The sequence below is a fragment of the Grammomys surdaster genome, unplaced genomic scaffold (assembly GCF_004785775.1).
Source record: "Grammomys surdaster isolate TR1022 unplaced genomic scaffold, NIH_TR_1.0 324, whole genome shotgun sequence".
Lineage (NCBI taxonomy): Eukaryota > Metazoa > Chordata > Mammalia > Rodentia > Muridae > Grammomys > Grammomys surdaster.
Window position 1 is genome coordinate 658,068 of NW_021604743.1, and position 20,503 is coordinate 678,570.

The 20,503-nt window shown below is 42.4% G+C and overlaps 1 protein-coding gene across 3 annotated transcripts in view; it reads right to left on the reverse strand.

Annotated features, from left to right (window-relative positions):
• The window catches only part of Dtnb (dystrobrevin beta), a 204,225-nt gene that overhangs the window by 111,478 nt on the left and 72,244 nt on the right, over positions 1 to 20,503 (reverse strand). For all 3 annotated transcript variants that reach the window (XM_028778099.1, XM_028778098.1, XM_028778097.1), the window contains exon 8: positions 19,200 to 19,366. In XM_028778099.1, coding sequence (XP_028633932.1) covers positions 19,200 to 19,366 — 167 coding nt within the window. The remainder of the gene's footprint in view (positions 1 to 19,199; positions 19,367 to 20,503) is intronic.

Here is a 20,503-nt window from a genome sequence, read left to right on the forward strand (position 1 = left end):
TTAAGAAATTATTTTTATGTGTATGCATGTTTTGCCTGCATGTATATCTGTGCACCACACACATGCCGGGAGCATTAAATCCCCTGGGACTGGAGTTGCAGATGGTTGTGAACTGCTACATGGGTGCTGGGAATCAAACCCGGGTCCTTTGAAAGAACATCCAGTGCTCCTAATGATGAACTAGCTCTCCAGCCCCCATAGTAATCCTAAGCACTTCACTACTGACTGATACTTTTAATCCCTTTTTCTAGCTACTATATATTATGCTGATGGAATCCTCATTCAAAAATCCTGGTGTGTTTGGTGCAGATATGGTTTTGGGAGAACTCCTATATGAAAAGTTGCTAGGTCCAAGGTCATATATAGTTTAAGATTTGATCTTCAAACCTAACAATTTACACCCTATACCAGAATCCTGAAACCTCTTTTCTACCCGTTGCCAACCCTGGATGTTCCAAATCTTTTACATTCTTCTGCAAGTGGGTTACACATAACACAAACATTTTAATGGCCATAAATCATTTAAAACTGGAACAAGTGAGAAACCCTAGCTTTTCTGATGATTTTTAATCAGCACTGAAGTGGTGTGCCAGCTCATTGGTTTTTAAAGGCTGATACCGTAACATACTAAAGACTAGTGCTCTGACAGGACATATGGACAGATTAACAGACAATAAGAAATGATTCTAATAGTGTGATCCATACTTTGAAGTTGTTCTGTGTGCTACAGACAAACCATGAAGGGATGACCATCAGTCTAGGCAATAGAATACAGAGAATTTGGCAAAGAAAAGCTGGGAGGGTGGGAAGAGAGGAGATAAGGGTAGCTAGGACACTAGATTCAAAAGCATAAAAGTAAGAAAAAATACAGTATGCCAGACAGCTTCAAAGTTTCATAATGTCGTACTGCTGACAGAGAGCAAAAGAAATCAAACTCCCAGACCAAAGACATAACTGTAAAGTCTTTCAAAATATCACACTGTGAGGTAAGCTTGTTTTGGAAGATGCTTCTAGCCAGTGTGGAACAGACAGCTGCCTGCTCTCACACACACTCACAGACTGCATGGTAGAAAAATGAGGCCAAGTGCAACCAGGGCTCTAGGGACTGACAAACTGAAACGGAGGCCACAGACCACAAATCCTGAGGAAGTAGGACCACAAGCAGCAGTGAGGTCTGGAAAGCAAGGAAGGTCTCCATGCTTCTCTGCCTGGTCCTGCTCTCCGGTCCTGCACCCTCAGCACTACTGAACCAAGTCCAGAGCACAAGGCTCTCTGCCAGCACAGCTGCCCACTGTCTGGCTATCCCTCACTGCCACGAAACTGTACTAGGTCTAATAGGGGCAAACTGAGCATTCAAGAGACATCTTACAAGTACACAAGTCAGAAAGTGAAGACCATCTCTACTGCTTAGCACTGCTCTGACACGGTAATTTACCAAACATGTCTGAATGTAAGAAATTTCTGGGCACTTGTTTGAAAAAAATAAAACAGACTCCTCGGCCTCAACCCAGAGCCTCTAAGTGAGGATTCCCAGGGGTAAGGCCTAGCACTTTGCATATTTAATGAGCACTCTTAGGGATCCTATTCAGAAAAGGTTAATTAGATATGTAATTATCTTAAAGAAATTCAGCCATTGCTTCCTAGATAGAAGTAAGTGTAATTACATCCTAGAAGTCCAAAAATATTAATGGAAAAATTATTAGAACTGTTTATGAGCGGAAGAGCAGGTAAGACTTTGAAACGTAAATGCCCATAAAGTCAGTTAATAGAAGCGTCAGAGTTTACATAAGAAGCATGACCTGGAACTAAGAACTGGAAAATTTACCAGTGTTGGGCATCTAAAGCCTGGAACTACAGCAAAGCTTTCATGGAGGAGCAAGGACAGAAAAGAGCTCAGGAGAGAACACTGGAGGAGACAGTATCTGCTCTACTGAAGGGGAGCCAAAAGGTCTCATGAAAAAATAACATCAGTGTTTTTATAACTGGACACTAAATGAAGATGAACAGACAATGAATTGGACATTAAAAGGAAATTACATAGAAAACACTCAGTTACTTGTTTACTTGAGAATCTTCCCTAAATCCATGCGTACGGATGTTTGAAAGCCCCAAGCAGACAGCAGTAATCGCTGGTGGACTAGAGAAAATGCGGGGACAATGAACCGATTCACAAGGCTGGGTCAGGAGGGAATGCGGGTGTTCCCACACATGGTGGCAGGGTATACACTCTCCAGCGTGGCTCTGGTGGCCACCTGTAAGGATCAAAGAAGATCTAACATTGAAGAAAGGGCTGGGAGTGAGTGATGACAGCCGGAGGAAATCGCTCATTTGAAGGGCGGCTGGGTTTGGGCTCCATTTCCCTGCAGGCCTTGCCATCTCTTTCCTCTAAGAGTAAGTGGGCCCCAGTTGGGAGAGAGGTGCTTTATTGTTTTATAATGGCACGCCACTCCCTTCTTTGATAAGCTCCATCTTTTCAAACAGCTGGGTCCGTTGCAGATGTTCTGCTTTCAAACTCAGAGCTTTCGCAGCTGTAAATGGGTTTAAGAATAAACAGTGCTGCTAAATACCACAGTGGAGTTGGGCAATGTTCAGAAATTGACAAAAACAGTATTTAAATCATCCTAGGCTGATAACCATTGCCAGGATATCTCTAGCATCGGATGGTGTTAGAAAGTTCAGAGTTCTAAAAGAAGGTTGTTTGCGAATGAAGCAGTCTCATCTCCCTAAGATTATCCATTCTCTTATTTAAGCCCTTCTCCTATGACTCCTTAGTCTCCAACCCTCCTACGGGGCAGACATAAGGTTTCAATTCTCAAGTGTATATATTTAGAATTAGAACTGATGAATCAATCACATGGGAACTCTGTTCAACACACTGAAGACTGTATTAGTTACTATTCTACTGCTGTATTAGTTACTATTCTACTGCTGTGAAGAGACACCATAACTATGGCAACTTAGAACAAAATGTTGAATCAGGGGCTCGCTTACAGCCTCTGAGGGTTATTAGCCCATTATCTTCATGGTAGAGCATGCTGGCAGCAGGCATGTTTAGTGCTGGAAAAGTAGCTGAGAGAGTTACATACTGATCCACAGGCAGCAAGAAAAGAAATCTCCAAGCTCACACCCAGCAACACACTCCAACAAGGCCACCCTTCCTAATCCTTTGCAAACAGTTCCATCAACAGGGGATGAATCATCCAAACATATGAGCCCATGGTAGCCATCCTCATTCAGACTATCGCAAGGACTCTGACTTCCAAAATGGCTGCACAACTTTCCAGCCTCCCCATCAACATATGCCACATCTGTCAACACCTGTTATTGTCATTAGTTAGTGTTTACTTTAGCCATTCTTGTGAGTATGACATCTCACATGAACTTTGGTTTGATGTTTGTTTGAAGACAAGATCTCAATGTGTGCTGGACAGTGGTGGTGCACGCCTTTAATCCCAGCACTTGGGAGGCAGAGGCAGGCGGATTTCTGAGTTCGAGGCCAGCCTGGTCTACAGAGTGAGTTCCAGGACAGCCAGGGGTGCATAGAGAAACCCTGTCTCGGAAAACAAAAAACCAAACCCCTCAATCTGCAGTCTAAGCTGAGCTTGACCTCAGGATCCTTCCTACTTTCATGAGAGACATGAACCATCGCGTCCAACATTTCTTGTTTTTCATTTGTATTTCCCTAATGGTTGATTATATTCAACATGTTTTCATGTGCTTGTTGGCTATTTGCATATTTCTTTGGAAAATAATGCATTAAATCCCTTCCTCATATTTATTCCTCATATTTATTTTGTGAACAAGAGTTGATGCTGCCTGGCCTTCAACTTGCAATATCTTGCCTCTGTCTCCTAAATTCTGGGATTAGAGGCATGTTCCATCACACCTACCCACTGAATTACATTACAAGATTATATGTATGTATGTATGTGTGTTGGCCATATGTGTGCAGGTATCCTCAGGGGCTAGAAGACAGGTCAGATTCCCCTGGAATGTGGTACTGAGACCTGATCCTCATCCTCTGAAGAGCACTTAGGTACTCTTAACTTCTGAGCTATCTCTTTAGCCTGAATTTACTTTAAATTGTAGTTTAAAAAGAAACCAAACCCACCATGTTAGTCATGTTCAGGCACACATGTCAGCACGCTAAGTACACTGTTGTGAAGTGGGCCTGAGACCCTATAGCCATCACACAAGTCCCCTGTCTTCCACACAGCCTCAGGCACTCACCACTCCACCTCCTCTGCCGGTTTTCATACTGTGGAACTTAGTTTTAATACAGCAACTGCTGCTGAGTTTTAGACATCTTTTAAATAGTGGTCATAAGTCACTTTCCAAATGTGTAATTTTCAAGTATTTCTCTTATCCAGTGGGATAGTTTTTACTTTATTTCATGTGTTTATTTGAGACGGGATCTTATTATGTAGCTCTGGCTTCCTGGAACTATGTAATGATTCTACCTCCTGAATGCCAAGAGTTAAAGGCATGCACCTACAGGTCTAACTGTTTCTTATATTCTTTCTTACTTTCTTTTTCTGTTGTTGTTGTTTTGTTTTTCCAGACAGGGTTTCTCTGTGTACCCCTGGCTGTCCTGGAACTCCCACTATAGACCAACCTAGCCTTAAAACTCAGAGGTCCACCTAGCTCTGCCTCCCCGAGTGCTGGGAATAAAAGTATGAGCTGCCACTGCCAGGCTTATGGTTTTTACTTTCTTAATGGCAGGATCAATGTGTTTAATTCTAACGAAGTCCAGTCTATCTACTTTTCCTTTGTTGATTGTGCTTTTGATTTGTTTTTTGTGCTTTATGTTGTTCAACTCAGGGTCATGAAGAACTATGCTATGCTTTCTTCACAGTGTTTTAGGTCTCACATTTAGAACACTGATTTCTTGAGTGTATGTGGTGTGTGCCGGTATGTAAAGTACGCAAAGCACATGCCCATGTGTGCACATGAAGAGATCAGAAGAGAACGCTGGCATCTTTCTCTATCTTTCTCCATCTTATTCCTTGAGACAGGGTCTCATCGAACACAGCGTTCGTAAGTTTTGGGGAAGGTTACAAATCAGCAAGCCCCATCAATCCTCCAGTCTCAGCCTCATTCCCCTCTGGTGTGGTGGGAGTGGGGGCAGTTAAAGGTATGCATGGCCGTGATCGTCTGTTTTTGTTTATGTGGGTGCTGAGATCTGAACTCAGTTCTTCATGCTTGCACAGAAAGTACTCTTACTCACTGAGCCATTCCCTGGCATCCTCTGTGGTCTACTTTAAATTAACTTTTATTTTATATATAGGAGTCCACCTCCTTCTTTTGCCTGTGAACATCTAATTGCCACAGCATCCTATTTGGAATACACAGTAAACGGTGTTCTCGTCCCTGTGGGAAAATAAGGAGCGAATGTAGAGGTCCACATTCATGTGCCTAACCCTTCTCCACTAATCCATACTGTCCTCCGCTTCTGCTTGCAGTAAGGTTTGAAATCTGGACCTGTTGGAGCATCGACTTTGTTTGGAAGTCTGAAAGGGGTCTCCTGTGTTTCTGTACAAATGTTAGGATTGGCTGGGGTTATCGGCTGGGTGGCTGACAGTGACTCTGCACAACAACCTAGAGAGTGGTGTGCGAGCATACCGAGCTCCTGACCCACAAGCCCAGCACGCCTTCCTGTTTCCCTTAGTCTTTCAGTGATATTTTGTGATATGTTGCAAAGGCTTACTACTTCCTTTGTTAAATTTATTCCTGTTTTGTAATTTTTGGTTCACTTTTCTTGTGTAATTGTCCTGAGAGGACCTTAAGTATGTTGTTGAATAAAAGTAGCCAAAGTTGCTGGGAGGTGGTGGCGCACGCCTTTAATCCCAGCACTTGGGAGGCAGAGGCAGGTGGATTTCTGAGTTCGAAGCCAGCCTGATCTACAGAGTGAGTTCCAGGACAGCCAGAGCTACACAGAGAAACCGTGTCTCGAAAAACCAAAAAGCAAAACAACAACAACAACAACAAAGTAGCCAAAGTCGACATCCTTGTCATGGTCATGAACTTACAAAGAAAGTGGTCAGCCTTTCACCATCACGTGGGATGTGAGCTTATTCTCACTGTGGTGTTCACAGGCATCCTCTCCTAAGCTGAAGAAGCCCCCTTCAACTCTCCTCACGAATTTCTGGCTTGTTCAGCATCCCAGCCTTTGAGACAGGGACTCACTATAGGACATAAGCTAACCTTTAACTTTCTATGCAATCAGGATGACCTTGGACTTCTAACCCTCCTGCCTCTACCACCTAGTACTACACTGCTAGTATTCCAGTCATGCCACCATGACTGTTTATTTGGTGCTAGGGACTGAACTCGGGGATTCTTGCATGCTGGGTATATACTATGCCACCTGAGCTATAGCCCCAGTCCAGAAATTTTGTCTTTTAATCGCTAAAAGGAACTAAGTTTTGCCAAATTCTGTTTTCATATTTATTGAGAGAATCATGTAAGTTTAATACTTTACTCCATTACCTGTTTTTTATATTGATTAATATTGATTTTATTTAATTTTTCATATTGAACCAACTTTGCAATCCTGTACCAATTCTCATTTGGTTATGTTTTATACGTATTTTGCATCTACTCATAAGAAATGTTAGTCTATTTTTTTCCTTTTAATACTTACTTCGAAGTGTTCTGGTCTCATCTATTTAGGAAACTTTGTAAATCATTGGTAACAATTCTTTAAACGTCTAATAGAACCCATCAACAAAGTTCCGAGGACTGGTTATGGGTTCAGTCTGTTTGTGTCTCTAGGGTGGGGACTGGTACCTAGAATGGGTTGGGGGCCTGAATCAATGTCAGTAGCTTGCTGATGGCTGTTTCTTGCTGTTTGCCTTCATCCATTCTCTTTTCAATGCGAGCTCCATGAAGGCACAGAGTTTCAGTTCACCCCAGGAAATACCCAGCACCTACAACAGTGTCAACTAAGTAATGGATACCTAGTGAGAATCTGCTGGATATGACAAGTGGGCAAACCTGGAAGCAGAGACCAAAGGGAGAGCCTGTCCCAAGGCTTTTCTCTCTGTAGGAAGAAAGAATCTGCTGAAAGGAGGAGAAGGCTCCTTAAAAGATCAAGGCCTTCTTCAGCTGATGGCTTCCCAGAAAGGAAAAGCAAGATGGTCCAAGAAATGTAACAGCATTCCAGAGCCAAGAGCCAATCTGGAGTAATGATGAATGTCCTACAACACTAATCTGCCCTATTACATGGCTTGCTTAGAGAAAGTACCTAATTATCCAGGACATTCATTGGCAGAAGGGATGGAGTTTTTAAATAGTCACATCCTAGGACTGAGGAGATGGATCAGTGTCTGCCATGTAAACATAAAGACCTGAGCTTAATGTCCAGAACCAGAAAAAAATGTCAAGCACGTCTACACATGGAATCCCAGAATAAGGAAAGCACATGTATGTAGGAGCTAAGGTGGGAGGAGTTAGGAGAGGAAAAGGAGGAGTAAGGAGGAAAGGAAGAAAAGGAAGAGGAGGAGCTAGGAGACAGGAGAGGAGAACGAGAGACAGGAGATGGAGGTGGATGTTCATGTGTCTGTAGCAGTCAAAGGTAGTTGGTATATCTAGGTTGGGTATTGGGTTACACTTCTGATTGAAATGGTATCTTATTACTGATCATTACCAAATACATATGCCTTTGATTAATCTTTAAGCATTAGAGTCTCATCTTCCTACTGAGCCAGTGTGGATGGCGGGATAGCCTGGGAAATGCCCAGCCTTGCAGAGACAGAGTGGGAGATTGAGCCATCTCCCAGGCTGACGTTTCATGGGTGGCAGGGCTGGTGTTTCTAGTTGGCCATTTCTAGCTGCAGCATGCATGTGGCCTCTGGCCGAGAAACATGGCGGCTGGGCTAGGCAGAGCCGCTGCAGCTTAGAGAGCCAGAGGCCGATTTAAATAATTACCTCAACACAAGTATATACATGTAATCCCAGAATAAGGGAGGCAATGACCATCGGTCAGTTCCCAGTGCTTGCTGTCAGTCAGTCCAGTTTAGTCAGTAAGTTTCAGGATAGTAACTCCACCTCATAAAACAAGGATAGCACCTGAGAAATGACGCTCAAGGTTGACCTCTGGCCTCTATGCACAAGCAAGTATCTACAAGTAGACACATAGATGTACACATGTACACAAAGTCACACACAGAGGTGTTAATGACACACGAGTAATGGCCATGTCTAAAATGAGTAAGGAGAGAAGTGAAAGTGCTGACAAACACCAGACAAACTGGCTAATGAGTCTGAAGTGGAGGGAGATTAAAGGACGACCTTAGTGAAATCGGTGGAACGGGTCGGGGACAATAACAGGTTGTCAAAAGAGAGCTGCTATCAGTGACCTGGGAAGCAGCTAGATGGGGCAAGATGTCCGGAATAACTGTGGGTCAGATGTCTGAGGCTCAGTGGAGGAGATTGTCAGAACTGGAAAAGTCAGGAGACTGCACAGCCAGGATTTACCAGGCCTAACTCCACAGACAGTAAAATTACCAGAGAGATAACAATGGACGGGAACCAATCCCCTGGAAGGAAGGGGCATGAGCAGAAAGTCAAGAGTGAAAGCAGTTAGGAGAAGAGGGCAGCAAGACTGGCGTGTGCATCATGGCACCACCTTCATGTTTCTAAGACTTTTTTTTTTTTTAAATTAAGAGATACCAGGTATAATGTTCCAGAAGTAATAAATTGAAAAGCAAGAAACAGAATAACCAGAATGACTAATGTGAGAAGAATTAGAAACTAACCCTCAACAACACTCATCCTCATACCCACTGACCTTCACCATGGGAGAACGTGAATATGACAGCGCAGCCATCCTTTAGTTTACATAACATTATATGGAAAAACAGAGTCCACCAGTGGGTAGGAGAGGACATCACAGGGACACACTCCAATTGGCCTTGGAGGTAGTAGATCTCCACATTGTAAATGGCCTATGTAAGCTTCATCATGGCAAAAGACTGCATGCAAGTACACTATGAATAGAAAAGCAGCAATCAGGCTGGAGAGATGGCTCAGTGGTTAAGAGCACTGACAGCTCTTCCAGAAGTCTGAGTTCAATTCCCAGCAACCACATGGTGGCTCACAACCATCTGTAATAGGAATGATGCTCTCTTCTGGTGTGTCTGAAAACGGTTACAGTGTACTCATATACATAAAATAAATAAATAAATCTTAAAAGAATATTTAATCATGTAAGTTAAAGAGAAAAAAAAAGCAGGATCACAGCTGCAAAAAAAAAAAAAAAGTATTTTGCCAACAACCATTTAATGGTCAAGATTCCCTGCAAGCCTGAAATCTTCATGGTACTAGAGGTATGGCTGACACCTTATGTCAGCTCAGAGGGGTCTGGAGGTGAGAATCCAGCCACACTCTACCTGGACTTCTGATGAAATCTGTAGTGCCTTTTCACGAGCAATACAATGCCTTAGTTTACAGGTGGTACTTCTGGATGTTGCCTGTGGTCTCTGCATAATAGCACCCTTTCCTTCAGTCTCAATGGGGTCCAGATTACAGGATAAGGCACACAGTCACCTCAACAATGATTCACTTGTCTCTTAAATATACAAAGGGTGAATACAATAGTCAGCAAACCAGCAGGCGCTCAGAGAGAAGTGGGGATCTTCCAGGGTGCCAAGATTCAATTCACATTGAGGAACTTGAAGAGAAGGCAGAGAGGCAGTCTGCTGACTCAGGAGCTGCCTGGCAGGAGTGGGCTGAGAGCACAGCAGCACTGAGCTGGTGCCAGGCAGGACACTGCTGGCAGGTTTACTGTACCAACAATAACACAGGGCAGCAGCCAAGTCAGACACTGCCTCGGTAGTTTCCGAGGGTACCTAGGCACTAAATCAAAAAACTGGACTTTGTAGATTTTGTTTTAAACTTCAAGTCTGTGTGCCACAGTCTACTTGTGGGGGTGCTATTTTATGCATTAAAAACATATAACTAGAGATGGAGAGAGGTTAAGAGCACTTGTTGCTCTTGCAAAGAACCTAGGCTCACAACCATCGATAACTGAAGTTTTAGAGTATCTGACCCCCTCTTCTGAACTCCAGAGGTACCCAGCATGCAAATATCGCATACGCATAGATGCAAGTACACCACTCATACACACCTACAATTTATACAGACACATCTCCATATCTCCCAGGCTGTGCATGGTGGCACATGCTTTTAATCCCAGTAGAGCTGGGTCTCTGTGAATTTGAGGACACCTGGTCTACATAGTAAATTCCAGGGCAGCCAGAGCTACATAATGAGACCCTGTCTCAACAGATAGGTAGGTAAGTAAGGAGGGATGGATGAGGGAGGGAGATAGATAGATAGACAGATATAATTTCCTATTTGATGTTGTACAATATGCAAAGTAGTAATTAAATATGACATAGATCCATTTGAAACTGGAAAAAGAACAGCCGATAAGCACACCTCTTCCTCCCTGGAGAGATTATCAAATTATCTTTTAGAATTTAAAAGGTGCAAGGAGACCGATGCTAGCAGTAGTGCATGGCTTCAATCCCAGCACTCAGGAGCAGAGGTAGGCAGATCTCTGTGAGTTCCAGGACAGCCACAGCTACACAGAGAGGCCCTGTCTCAAAAGAAAAGGGAAGGAAAAAGGAAAGAAGGAAAATTAAGATTGCTTCTGATAAATATGACTCCTTATATTAAATAATTTTGTATCATTAATGCTTCAAAAATTACATGAGATTATCACTAATATTTTTAAAGCATTGATTGATAATTTGTTTAACATCCTGTTAAACAAGAACTACTTCCTTATTTATAGATTTTTGAAGGGATAAGACTGTTCAGAGGTGGAGTCTGCCATCTGCTGGCCAGAAAGGTGAAATTTTCAGGTCACTCCCCCCTAGTTATATAACTGAAGATATTCTACTAAGAACCACATCTGTGGTTCAAGAATATTTGCATAAATTCTCCCATCCTTCCCTAACCCCCTCGACATCTGGAATAACTAGCTGGGAATCAGTCAGATTTACCTTGGTAAAGAGAAAACTGAGATAGGCAGAGACTGGAGTGGAAGACAGGGAGGCAGAGGATGACAAGTTGGCTGTGTATTTCTACACGTTGCCTACATCTAACCACAAAGGCTTGGCTGGCCTGAAGCTCACTGTGTAGAAGAGGCTTGCCTCTGCCTCTGTAGTGCTGTAAAGGGACTCTTTGTAAGTAAAATTCAGCCAAGCAGTGGTGGTGCACACCTTTGATCCCAGCACTCAGTAGGCAGAGGTAGGTGGATCTCTGAGTTCAAGGACAGGCAGGTCTACAAAGCAAGTTCCAGGTCAGCCAAGGCTACACAGAGAAACCTTGTTTCAAAAAAAAAAAAAAAAAAAAAAAGTCAAGAAAACATCTCTGGGATTACATTAACCACTATAAGTAAAGCCCTGTGTGTATGGGAATGCCCTGTGTGCGGTAGGCTATGTTTCCAAACAGTACAGTAACCGGACAAAGGCTCTCCTACCATCTGGACTCACTGCAAGTCCACCCTTGCTCCTAGGGTTGAGGTCCAGCCTGGAGGATGTGGCAGAAGGCAAGGGCAGAACGCTCTGCCTAGTACATCTGCATGAGTTGTTCTCCAGATGCTCTGGCATAATAAAGTCTCCTAAAACACGGGCGCCAAGTATGAGGGGCACACAGCACATGAATAGGGCTGGATTCTAGCAAAAATTCCAGCTGTGATGTCAGTGGACAAGGGAATGAAGAAGCCTCCAGGCCTTCAAGCCACACCCACTTTAATCATCCAAGAAAGAGCCCAGAAGACATGGAGTTGAGATAGCCAATCTAATACCAGCAGTTCTCAATCTGGGGATTGCAATCCCTTGCCAAACCTGTATCTCCAAAAATATTTACATTACAATTCATAACAGTAGTAAAATTACAGTTACAAAGTAAGAACAACACTTGGGAGGCAGAGGCAGGAGGATTTCTGAGTTCGAGAGTTCGAGGCTAGCCTAGGCTACAGAGTGAGTTCCAGGACAGCCAGAGCTACACAGAGAAACCCTGTCTCGAAAAACCAAACCAAAAAAAAAACAAAAAACAAAAAAGTAGGAACAAAAATAACATTATGGTTGGACCTGTATTGAAGGGTCCCAGCATTAGGAAGGTTGAGAGCCACTTGCCTACATCCTGCCCAAATACCTGACACAAAATCAGGAGTATGGCCTGATGAGTATGGTGTTTTGTCACTGAGGTTTTATTTTTAGTGGTTTATTATGCAACAGAGTACTACCAAATACTACAGCACTGCAGCTCTAATGGCAAAGTTATATGGGCATGAAACAAGCCTTTCAGAGGATATGGCCTAAATGACCTAATTCCCTTGTAAGCTAGAATATAAACCTGAGAGTTAGCCGTCCATTCCTTACTTCTAGGTGGAAGGCTTTCTGCCCTCACTCATTCCCCTATCTTAACACAGGGTTCAGTGATGGAGAAAGAAGGCAGCAGCTTGTTCCTATCCCTTTTTCCCTGGGGTCTGCAGCTTCCACAGTAAGGCCATTCTCTTCTGCTTCCCAGAATCCCCAGCATTCAATATTTACCCCTGCTAGATAAGCTAGCAGGTGTGTGTAGGAGGTGTTCAATTCAGAGGCTACTTCCAATGTAATTGGTGTGTGTCTGTATTTGGGGAGGGGGGCATATGCATGTATGTATGGTGTATATATGTGTGTGTATGTGTGTGTATGCATGTGTGTGGTGTGTGTGGTGTGGGGGGCTGGTGTGTGTTGTGTGTATGCGGTGTGCTTGTGTGTGTGTGTTTTGGATATGAAGTGGGACTGACCTAAAAGAGAATGGTTTTCAGAAGCAGCGTCAGAGGCAGGTACAACGGTACAAGCCTTCAATGCCAGCTTGAGGCTAAGGCAGGAGGGTGAGGCTATCCAGGGAAACCCTGCAGAGAGGTGGGGAGAGTCCTAGACATAAATGTCCACTTCAAGAAATGTCTGCATTTGCTGTCACTCACTCTGTAGACCACGCTGGCTCCAAACTCAGAGAGACCCACCAGCCTCTGTCTCCTGAGTGCTGGTATTAAAGGCATGTGCCAGTATTTTGGGCTGCCTTTGCTTCTTGAATTGACTTTAATTAGGCTTTTGACCCTACCTTTTGTTCCTGTGACAAATAATACAAATATTAATAGTATGCATTAATTTACCTTTAAATATATGTATTAAGTATAAGACTATCTCAGACTCTCTTAAACTATAAATTCATGTCAAGTGGCCTACTCAACCGCTCCAAATAGACACAACCTTAATACAACATGGCTAAAACAGAACCTTTGAGCTGAACACTCACTCATGCCTTTAACCACAACATTCTGGAGGGTAGATTCCTGAGTTCCAGACCAGCCTAAGGCACAGAAAGAGATCCTACCTCAAAAAAAACAGAACTGAACATTGGACTAGGCATGCACCCCCACAGCCTGCCCTTCTTTGCCCAATGGCAATTCTACCATGCAAGTGGTTTAGGACAGTCTTAGTGTCTCTTAACTCCTCCTTGGTCCCATTATGCAGATTTATAAATTATCCTAATTTATTCTCTTTTATCATTTCTAGGCTAGAAGATAACTCCCTAGTAAAGTACTTGTCTGACATAGGAGGCCTGGGTTCAAATTCCAGACAGACAGACAGACAGACAGACAGACACACATCTTTACCACCTCTACTGCTACCATCATATCATATTTTGTTTAATTATAATAATTTTCATTATCAACTTGATCCAATCAACAATTACCTAGGACATTAATGAGGCATACCTTTGGGTATGTCTACATTGCCAGAGAGAATTAAATAAGGGGTGGAGGTGGAGGATGGGACAACAACCTCCTCTGAATTTGGGCAGCACCATTTCACAGGCCGGAGTCCCTCACTGAATGAACAAGGGGGAAAGGAGAATGCTAGTTAAGTAAGCACATCTCTTTTTCTTTGTTTTCTAATCTGTCAGATGGAAGCGAGGAGCTTCCTACCACCATTTCCCTGCCATGATGGACTAGATTCCATGAACCACAAGACAAAATAAAATCCTTGTTCCCATAAGCTGGTCTGTTGGATATTTTGCTACAACAAGGCAAGTAACTAATATAGTTAATGTAATAATCTTTCACAAAGAGTCTCTATGCTTCCCCTTTAATTTTTACCTTTTACTCAGCATCCACACTGACCATTTAAAACATGAATGAAATTGTCATGCTACTTCAAGTTCTACCAAGACTCTTCATTTTGCTCAGAAGACCTGACAATGGACAAACAGAGCTGTCTCACGTCCTGGCCTCTTCTGCAGTTCATCCCTGGATCATGCTACTCAGCCTGGCTGGCTCCCTTGCTGCTCTGTGAGTCAGCAGGGCACTCCTGCCCCAGGGCCTTCAGACTGATCACTCCTACATCTTCCTCCAGCAGGCATCAGTCTTTGCTCCTCTTTCTAAACAAGGCCTGTGATTTCAGTACTCAGTCTCTAACCTCCCCCTCACCCCTGTACTCTTGATTTCACAGCTTCCTTTTTTTCAAGTCCTAGACAAACTGGCAGGGGCTCCATCCACTCAAGTACCCAGCCTCCTTCCGTCCAAGGCTCTTGCCTCACTAGTTCCTTTGAAGACTTTCCATTAGGCCAATGGGTATCACAGGAGAGGATAAAGACAATGTAGATGGAGGACACAGACCTCCTTTAAACTGCCTTGGCTAGGAGGTAACAACCAGTGAAGAAGACCAGCCATGGGAACCTAACCATTGCAAGAAATATGGATTATATAAATGTGCCCAGGTAGGAAGGAAAGCATGGCTTACTAGTGAGCACCATGATCACCAAGTGTCCCAACACACTCAACCCTCCTATAACAGACACAGGAAAGGTCTACCATCCATTTAGTCAATGCATCTAAGACTATGTATGGGACCGTCTTCCTCTGGCCATATACAACTCCTAGTGATGCAATCTGTGACCGGAAAGGGAGTACCTACACCTTCTCCCACTCCCAAGATACAGTGGAGACAGAAATAGGAACTGTGTGTTTGGTCTTTTTCTTTCGTTCTGGTTTTGATTTCTTTGTTTTAACAAGTTATCATGTAGACCAGACTGGCCTCAAATTCATTTTACTATCTCCTAGTGCTGGGATTAGAGCTTTTCACCACTACACCTGGCTATAGGTCTTTTCTTAACTCCTGTGGCCAAGCATGCCACAACACGCCCCCTTTTGAAGATACAGAATATTCATAATGCACTCATCCCTGCCACTTCCTGACATCAGAGTAAGTTCTGGGTTTCTAAAGTGATTGTCTAGCTCAAATAATCAAAGTCTTTTTAGTCCAGGCTTATGAATACCCTGCCAGCATGATTCCCTCAGAAACACAGTGGGCCTTTCATCTATTTGTTTCCCTGTTAGTACCGTGTGCCAGAAACTACAGTTCTTCCCTGGACCTTATTCTCAAGCCTGAGCTGTCTAGAAGCCACATGAAACAAGGTCCCGACTTTGCTCAACAGAATTACTCAACTTTAAGACCTGTCTTCATTACAGACTTCACGGATCTCAACTCTACAAACAGAAGCTCTATAGGCAGTTCTTACTTGTCTATTCAGCTGAGTACATCTACTAGGCTCTGTAAATATTCTCAGTTCTCATACTTGATAGGGTCGAATAACAGCTTCCTTCTCCTTATACTGCCCTAGCTATCAGAACTTTCTCTTATTCCTTTCATCTTTGCTTATAAACCAGCCATTTCTTTTCTAAGCTCATCTCTTTCCTGCAGTACCACACTGTTAACAGTCACGTGATCCTTTCCAACACGTGGCTCAGCTGGTATGAGGCTACTTCCAAGGACCTCTAACGACAAATTTACCATTTGGTTACAGATTTGTCTTTCCCCTCCACATCTGACTCATTTGCTCACTGGTATACTTCTGTATGTCAAGCCAACGCCACATACTCTTAAGTGTTACTAGTGATCCACTTCTAGTATTAAGTACTACAGGAAAAATGAAAACTTTAATCATTTAACAAAAAATGATTTTCTGTTTGTTCTGGCGTGTGTGTGTGTGTGTGTGTGTGTGTGTGTGTGTGTGTGTTGGAAATTGAACCTACTTGCAAATACCAGGCAAATGTTCTACCACTAAGCTGCATCCCCAGCCCTTTTAATTTTTATTTTGATACAGGTTGTTGCTAAGTCACTCAAGGTAACCTCGAATCTTCAATCTCCTGCCTCAGCCTCAACAGCAATGGAAATACAGTTCTAATCAAGCTCCTATCTCAGGCAAATGGGTTGGCATATGCTCCTCTCTACTGACCATCCATGATAGGGGCCAGCTTCCTTCTATTTCACAGCTTAGCTTTCCACTGGGTCCTAACGGAATCCTCTGAAGTGAGGAGGCAGAGGACAGAGACAGTCTTGTGGAAAGACACACAGTTGTCAGCTCACATTCCACTGGTGAGATATATTTACATAGTCCCATCCATGTAAAGTTGGAGAAGAGGTGTGCAAAGCAAAGACAGCAGCAAGCTCTAGCAATTGTTTTCATTGTTTCATTGAAAAACATCTTCAGGAGGGCAGGAACCTTAGTGGTTTGTTCCTGGAGATATAACTGTGCTGATGACATACGCAAGTCCTCAAAATATCTTCTGAATGAACAAATGATGGGTGGGCAGGAGAAATATTGGATATAGTACCATATGGCACGTTTTTGGAAAATGAATACAAATTAAATAGACTGAGGTCTGAAATACTGAATTGCTACTTGTTTTCTTAGATAAAACATTAAATAGAGGGTTTGGGAAAATAAAATAATCTTACAAACACTGAAACACACATATATCAAATCTACAGTGTAACTTTTTTGACAAACTAGTCAAACAAACTAAAACCTGCTGCTGCAGCAAACATAGACGCATTCATTTTAACTACTGGTACAGACACAGTAGAAACCATTCAAAGAACTTACCATTAAACTGGTAACAGTGGTTGTTCTATGGCTCAGCAGTAGAGCTTGTGCCTGCTCCACCAAAAAAATTAGGTATCTTTGTTAAGTGGAAATTCCTGTATATTCAGCCTCAAAATTCACCCACATCCTTCTCAAAGGGCCAGGGTACTGTGCCTACTCTTAATTTTGAGAACAAGTTACATATAGATACACACAGTAACTGTCAATATACATATGCCACACCAAGGCATACAATCCATCAAAATTCAGAACTGACCCATTGATGGTATCAGACTTAAAATTATGTAAGCTGATAATGAGGGATTTCTGGAAATCTTAAGTTACTATAAAAAAAAAAAAACAAATTCACAAGGCAGAAAAATATACCAAGATGAAATAAAAATGAGAAATATTTAGAAAGAAAATCTTCACAGGAGTATTGTGAGGCTCAAATAAGAATGGATTCTACGGGCTGGAGAGATGGCTCAGTGGTTAAGAGCACTGACTGCACTTTCAGAGGTCCTGAGTTCAAATCCCAGCAACCACATGGTGGCTCACAACCATCTGTAATGAGATCTGATGCCCTCTTCTGGTGTCTCTGAAGACAGCTACAGTGTATTCATATATAATAAATAAATAAATCTTTAAAAAAAAAAAAAAGAATGGATTCTACACTTGTTTGTTTGGTGGTGGAGGCTAAAGTCTTAACGCAGGCTGGGTTGAACTCACAGTAATCCTCCTGTCTCACCCTCCCAAGTACTGGAATTGTAGGCATAAATCACCACACCTAGCTTGCACTTTTCTTATAAATGCTATAACTCAGATACAAATTTCAAGAGTATATAAAAAGTGCCTCTGCAAACCATAAAGCAGTATTCAGTTACTGATTTTCAAATAAACACAAAATCCTCACTTTGGAAAAGGTTCTAAATTGGGTAAATGAGCAAGTTCAAACTATGGGAGTAAGAATCTTTGCTTTCCACACCCCAACGCTGAGAATGAGATTCTCACTGAAGCTTGCCAGCAAACCAAAATTGACCGAGCAAAAAGCAAGACTCTAAAACCTACACTGCCAATCAATTAGCATAGTGGGCTATAAGAAAGGGGAGAGAGAGAGAGAGAGAGAGAGAGAGAGAGAGAGAGAGAGAATTTTTTTTTTAATTTTTTTAAATTATCTTAAACCAAAACACCGTACTGGAATGTACAGCCAGAGAGTAGGATGTTGAGTGAAACATAGTTTTATAGTTAGCTCTAACTGAAACTCAACCCCAGGAGACTTGTGTCCCTGACACATCATCACAAATTCTGGCAATACAGTCAAACTGAACAAGGGTCAATACTTTGTGTTTTCTTTTCATTCTCCATTTAACTATTTCCTGGTCTTGGTTTATTTACTTTTTCTTGGTTGAATTCTAGGAAAAATAAAGGAGTGAAGAAACTCAGTAATTAAGGCCTTCTAGTATTCTAATAGCTACAGGGGTGAGGTCCTATATCCTGACCCATACTTCTGGCCCTGCATGGTCTTCTATGATTTAGTAAAGCAAGTGGCCAACAAAAACTAGTAAGTCAAAGATGTGAAAAAAATACTTAATGAGAGTCATATTGCATGATCTATAAACACTCCAGGAAGAGAAGACATCAATCCTTACTGAAATGTTGGCTTTGTTTGTTTTGTTTTGAGAGAGGGTCTCACTTTGTAGACCAGGCTGGCCTGGAATTCACAGAACTCTTGTCGGCTTCCGCCCCTCAGTACTGGGGTTGAAGGCATACACCACTATGCTTGGCCACTACCTAAGTATTATTTAAAAATTACTTTTGAAGGTTAGAATACTAATGTGGCTATGATTATAAAATAGTCTTTCTCCAACCTAAGAGACACATATATAACTCCTGTATTACATGCTGCTTTCCCTGTGCCATACAGATACAACCAAGCTGTGAGGAAAACTGGCTTGAAGAAAGGGCCAAACCCAACTGAAGGCTCAAGGAAACAAACATCAGGAAGAAACCCTTTGTATAATGTTTCAAATCAGAAGAAACACACTTTTTTACTTTGCAAAGGACCATTTAAATGCAGTTAGCATTTGCACCTCCCAGAAGATTTAAAAGTCTGCTTTTAAAACTCTGTGAGGAGGAACCCCAGCATCTGCACTGACATTCTTGACACCACATCCTACCGGGCAGGGCACCCACAGGACACTCGACCGAGAACTACATGTGAGCCAAGTGGAGAGTTGAGAATACATGAGCAAAGACAAGCAGTTAGTTACCCAGGAGGAATGCTCCTTCATCTGGTGCTGGTTGCTGTGAGGGCCACTGGCATGGCCACGCCAAAAGCAGTTCTGGCAGAGCTGATAGTTGTGGCACTGCTGGCATCGGTATCTGAAGCCCATCATGCTCTCGCAGTGACAGTAGGAGCATTCCACAGGATGGAAGACTGGCGGCCAGCGAAAGAGGGGACAGAGAACAACACAGTGTCAGCTGAAGACAGAACAATATGGAGGAAAACAAAACCTACTGCACAGCCAAGGTGGAAACAGACAGACCAAACAACAGTGAATTGTCTGACTTCTGACACTGCATTTCTAAACATACAAGCGTGTTGGCGGACTCAGAACCCAAGCCATCGCCTGGTACAGCTCCATCATCAGTGCAGTCAACATTTTCAAGGTCTTACGTCAATATTAAATGCCACAGCATAGTAGTAGAATTAGCAAGTGTACTCTGGCAATTTAGGTATGTGACTTTCTTCTAGTCTCATCTGAGCATGCTCGCACAGTGAGGAGGTAAGAGCCAGCCCAGGCAGATCAGTGAGTGGGTCCATCACTAGGACTGCTTGTGTAAAGTGCAGCATAAACCGGTACAATAAATATAACTTCAGCTCAAACAAACAAATATATGCCCCTTTTTTGGCTTGTTCTTTTGTTTCACTTCTTAAATGGGGTCTTATGTCATCCAGGCTGGCTGTGAACACAATATATAGCCAATGCCAGCCAATTTCTGACACTCTATGTCTATCTCCCAAGTCCTCGGATTACAGGTATGTGCTACCACATGCAGCTTTTAAATAGTGATTTTAATTTATCTTTTAAGTAGTAATTCAAAATACAGGAAAGATACCAAACAAACCCCCAAACATACTGTAATTTTAGGACTTATTTGCCACTTATAAGTAAGACATATAAACAAGTATCAATGTGATAGACAAATGGCTTTATTTCTAGACATTTCAAAGATTCCATAACATTTCTCTGTCTCTAAGAAGACATAATATCACTGAACACATAAGAACATAATCAATAACACATTCTATACAAAGCGATAGTAAAATATTCTTATGGTTAATAGTACATCATGACAAATGAGACTTTTTCTACTCCTCAAAGCAGATATAAAATGGTTTGTGAAAACTAATAAAACACTTAAGAGTATAAAAGCATCTCTCCTAAAGAACCAAGAACAGTTTAGTAATTTAACTACTTACGTGTCTATTCAGAAACTCTTATTTAAGAATTTAGCTGCTTTAAAAGTCTAGTCTTTTAGAAAAGTAATCCTGAAACTGAGATGCTTGTGA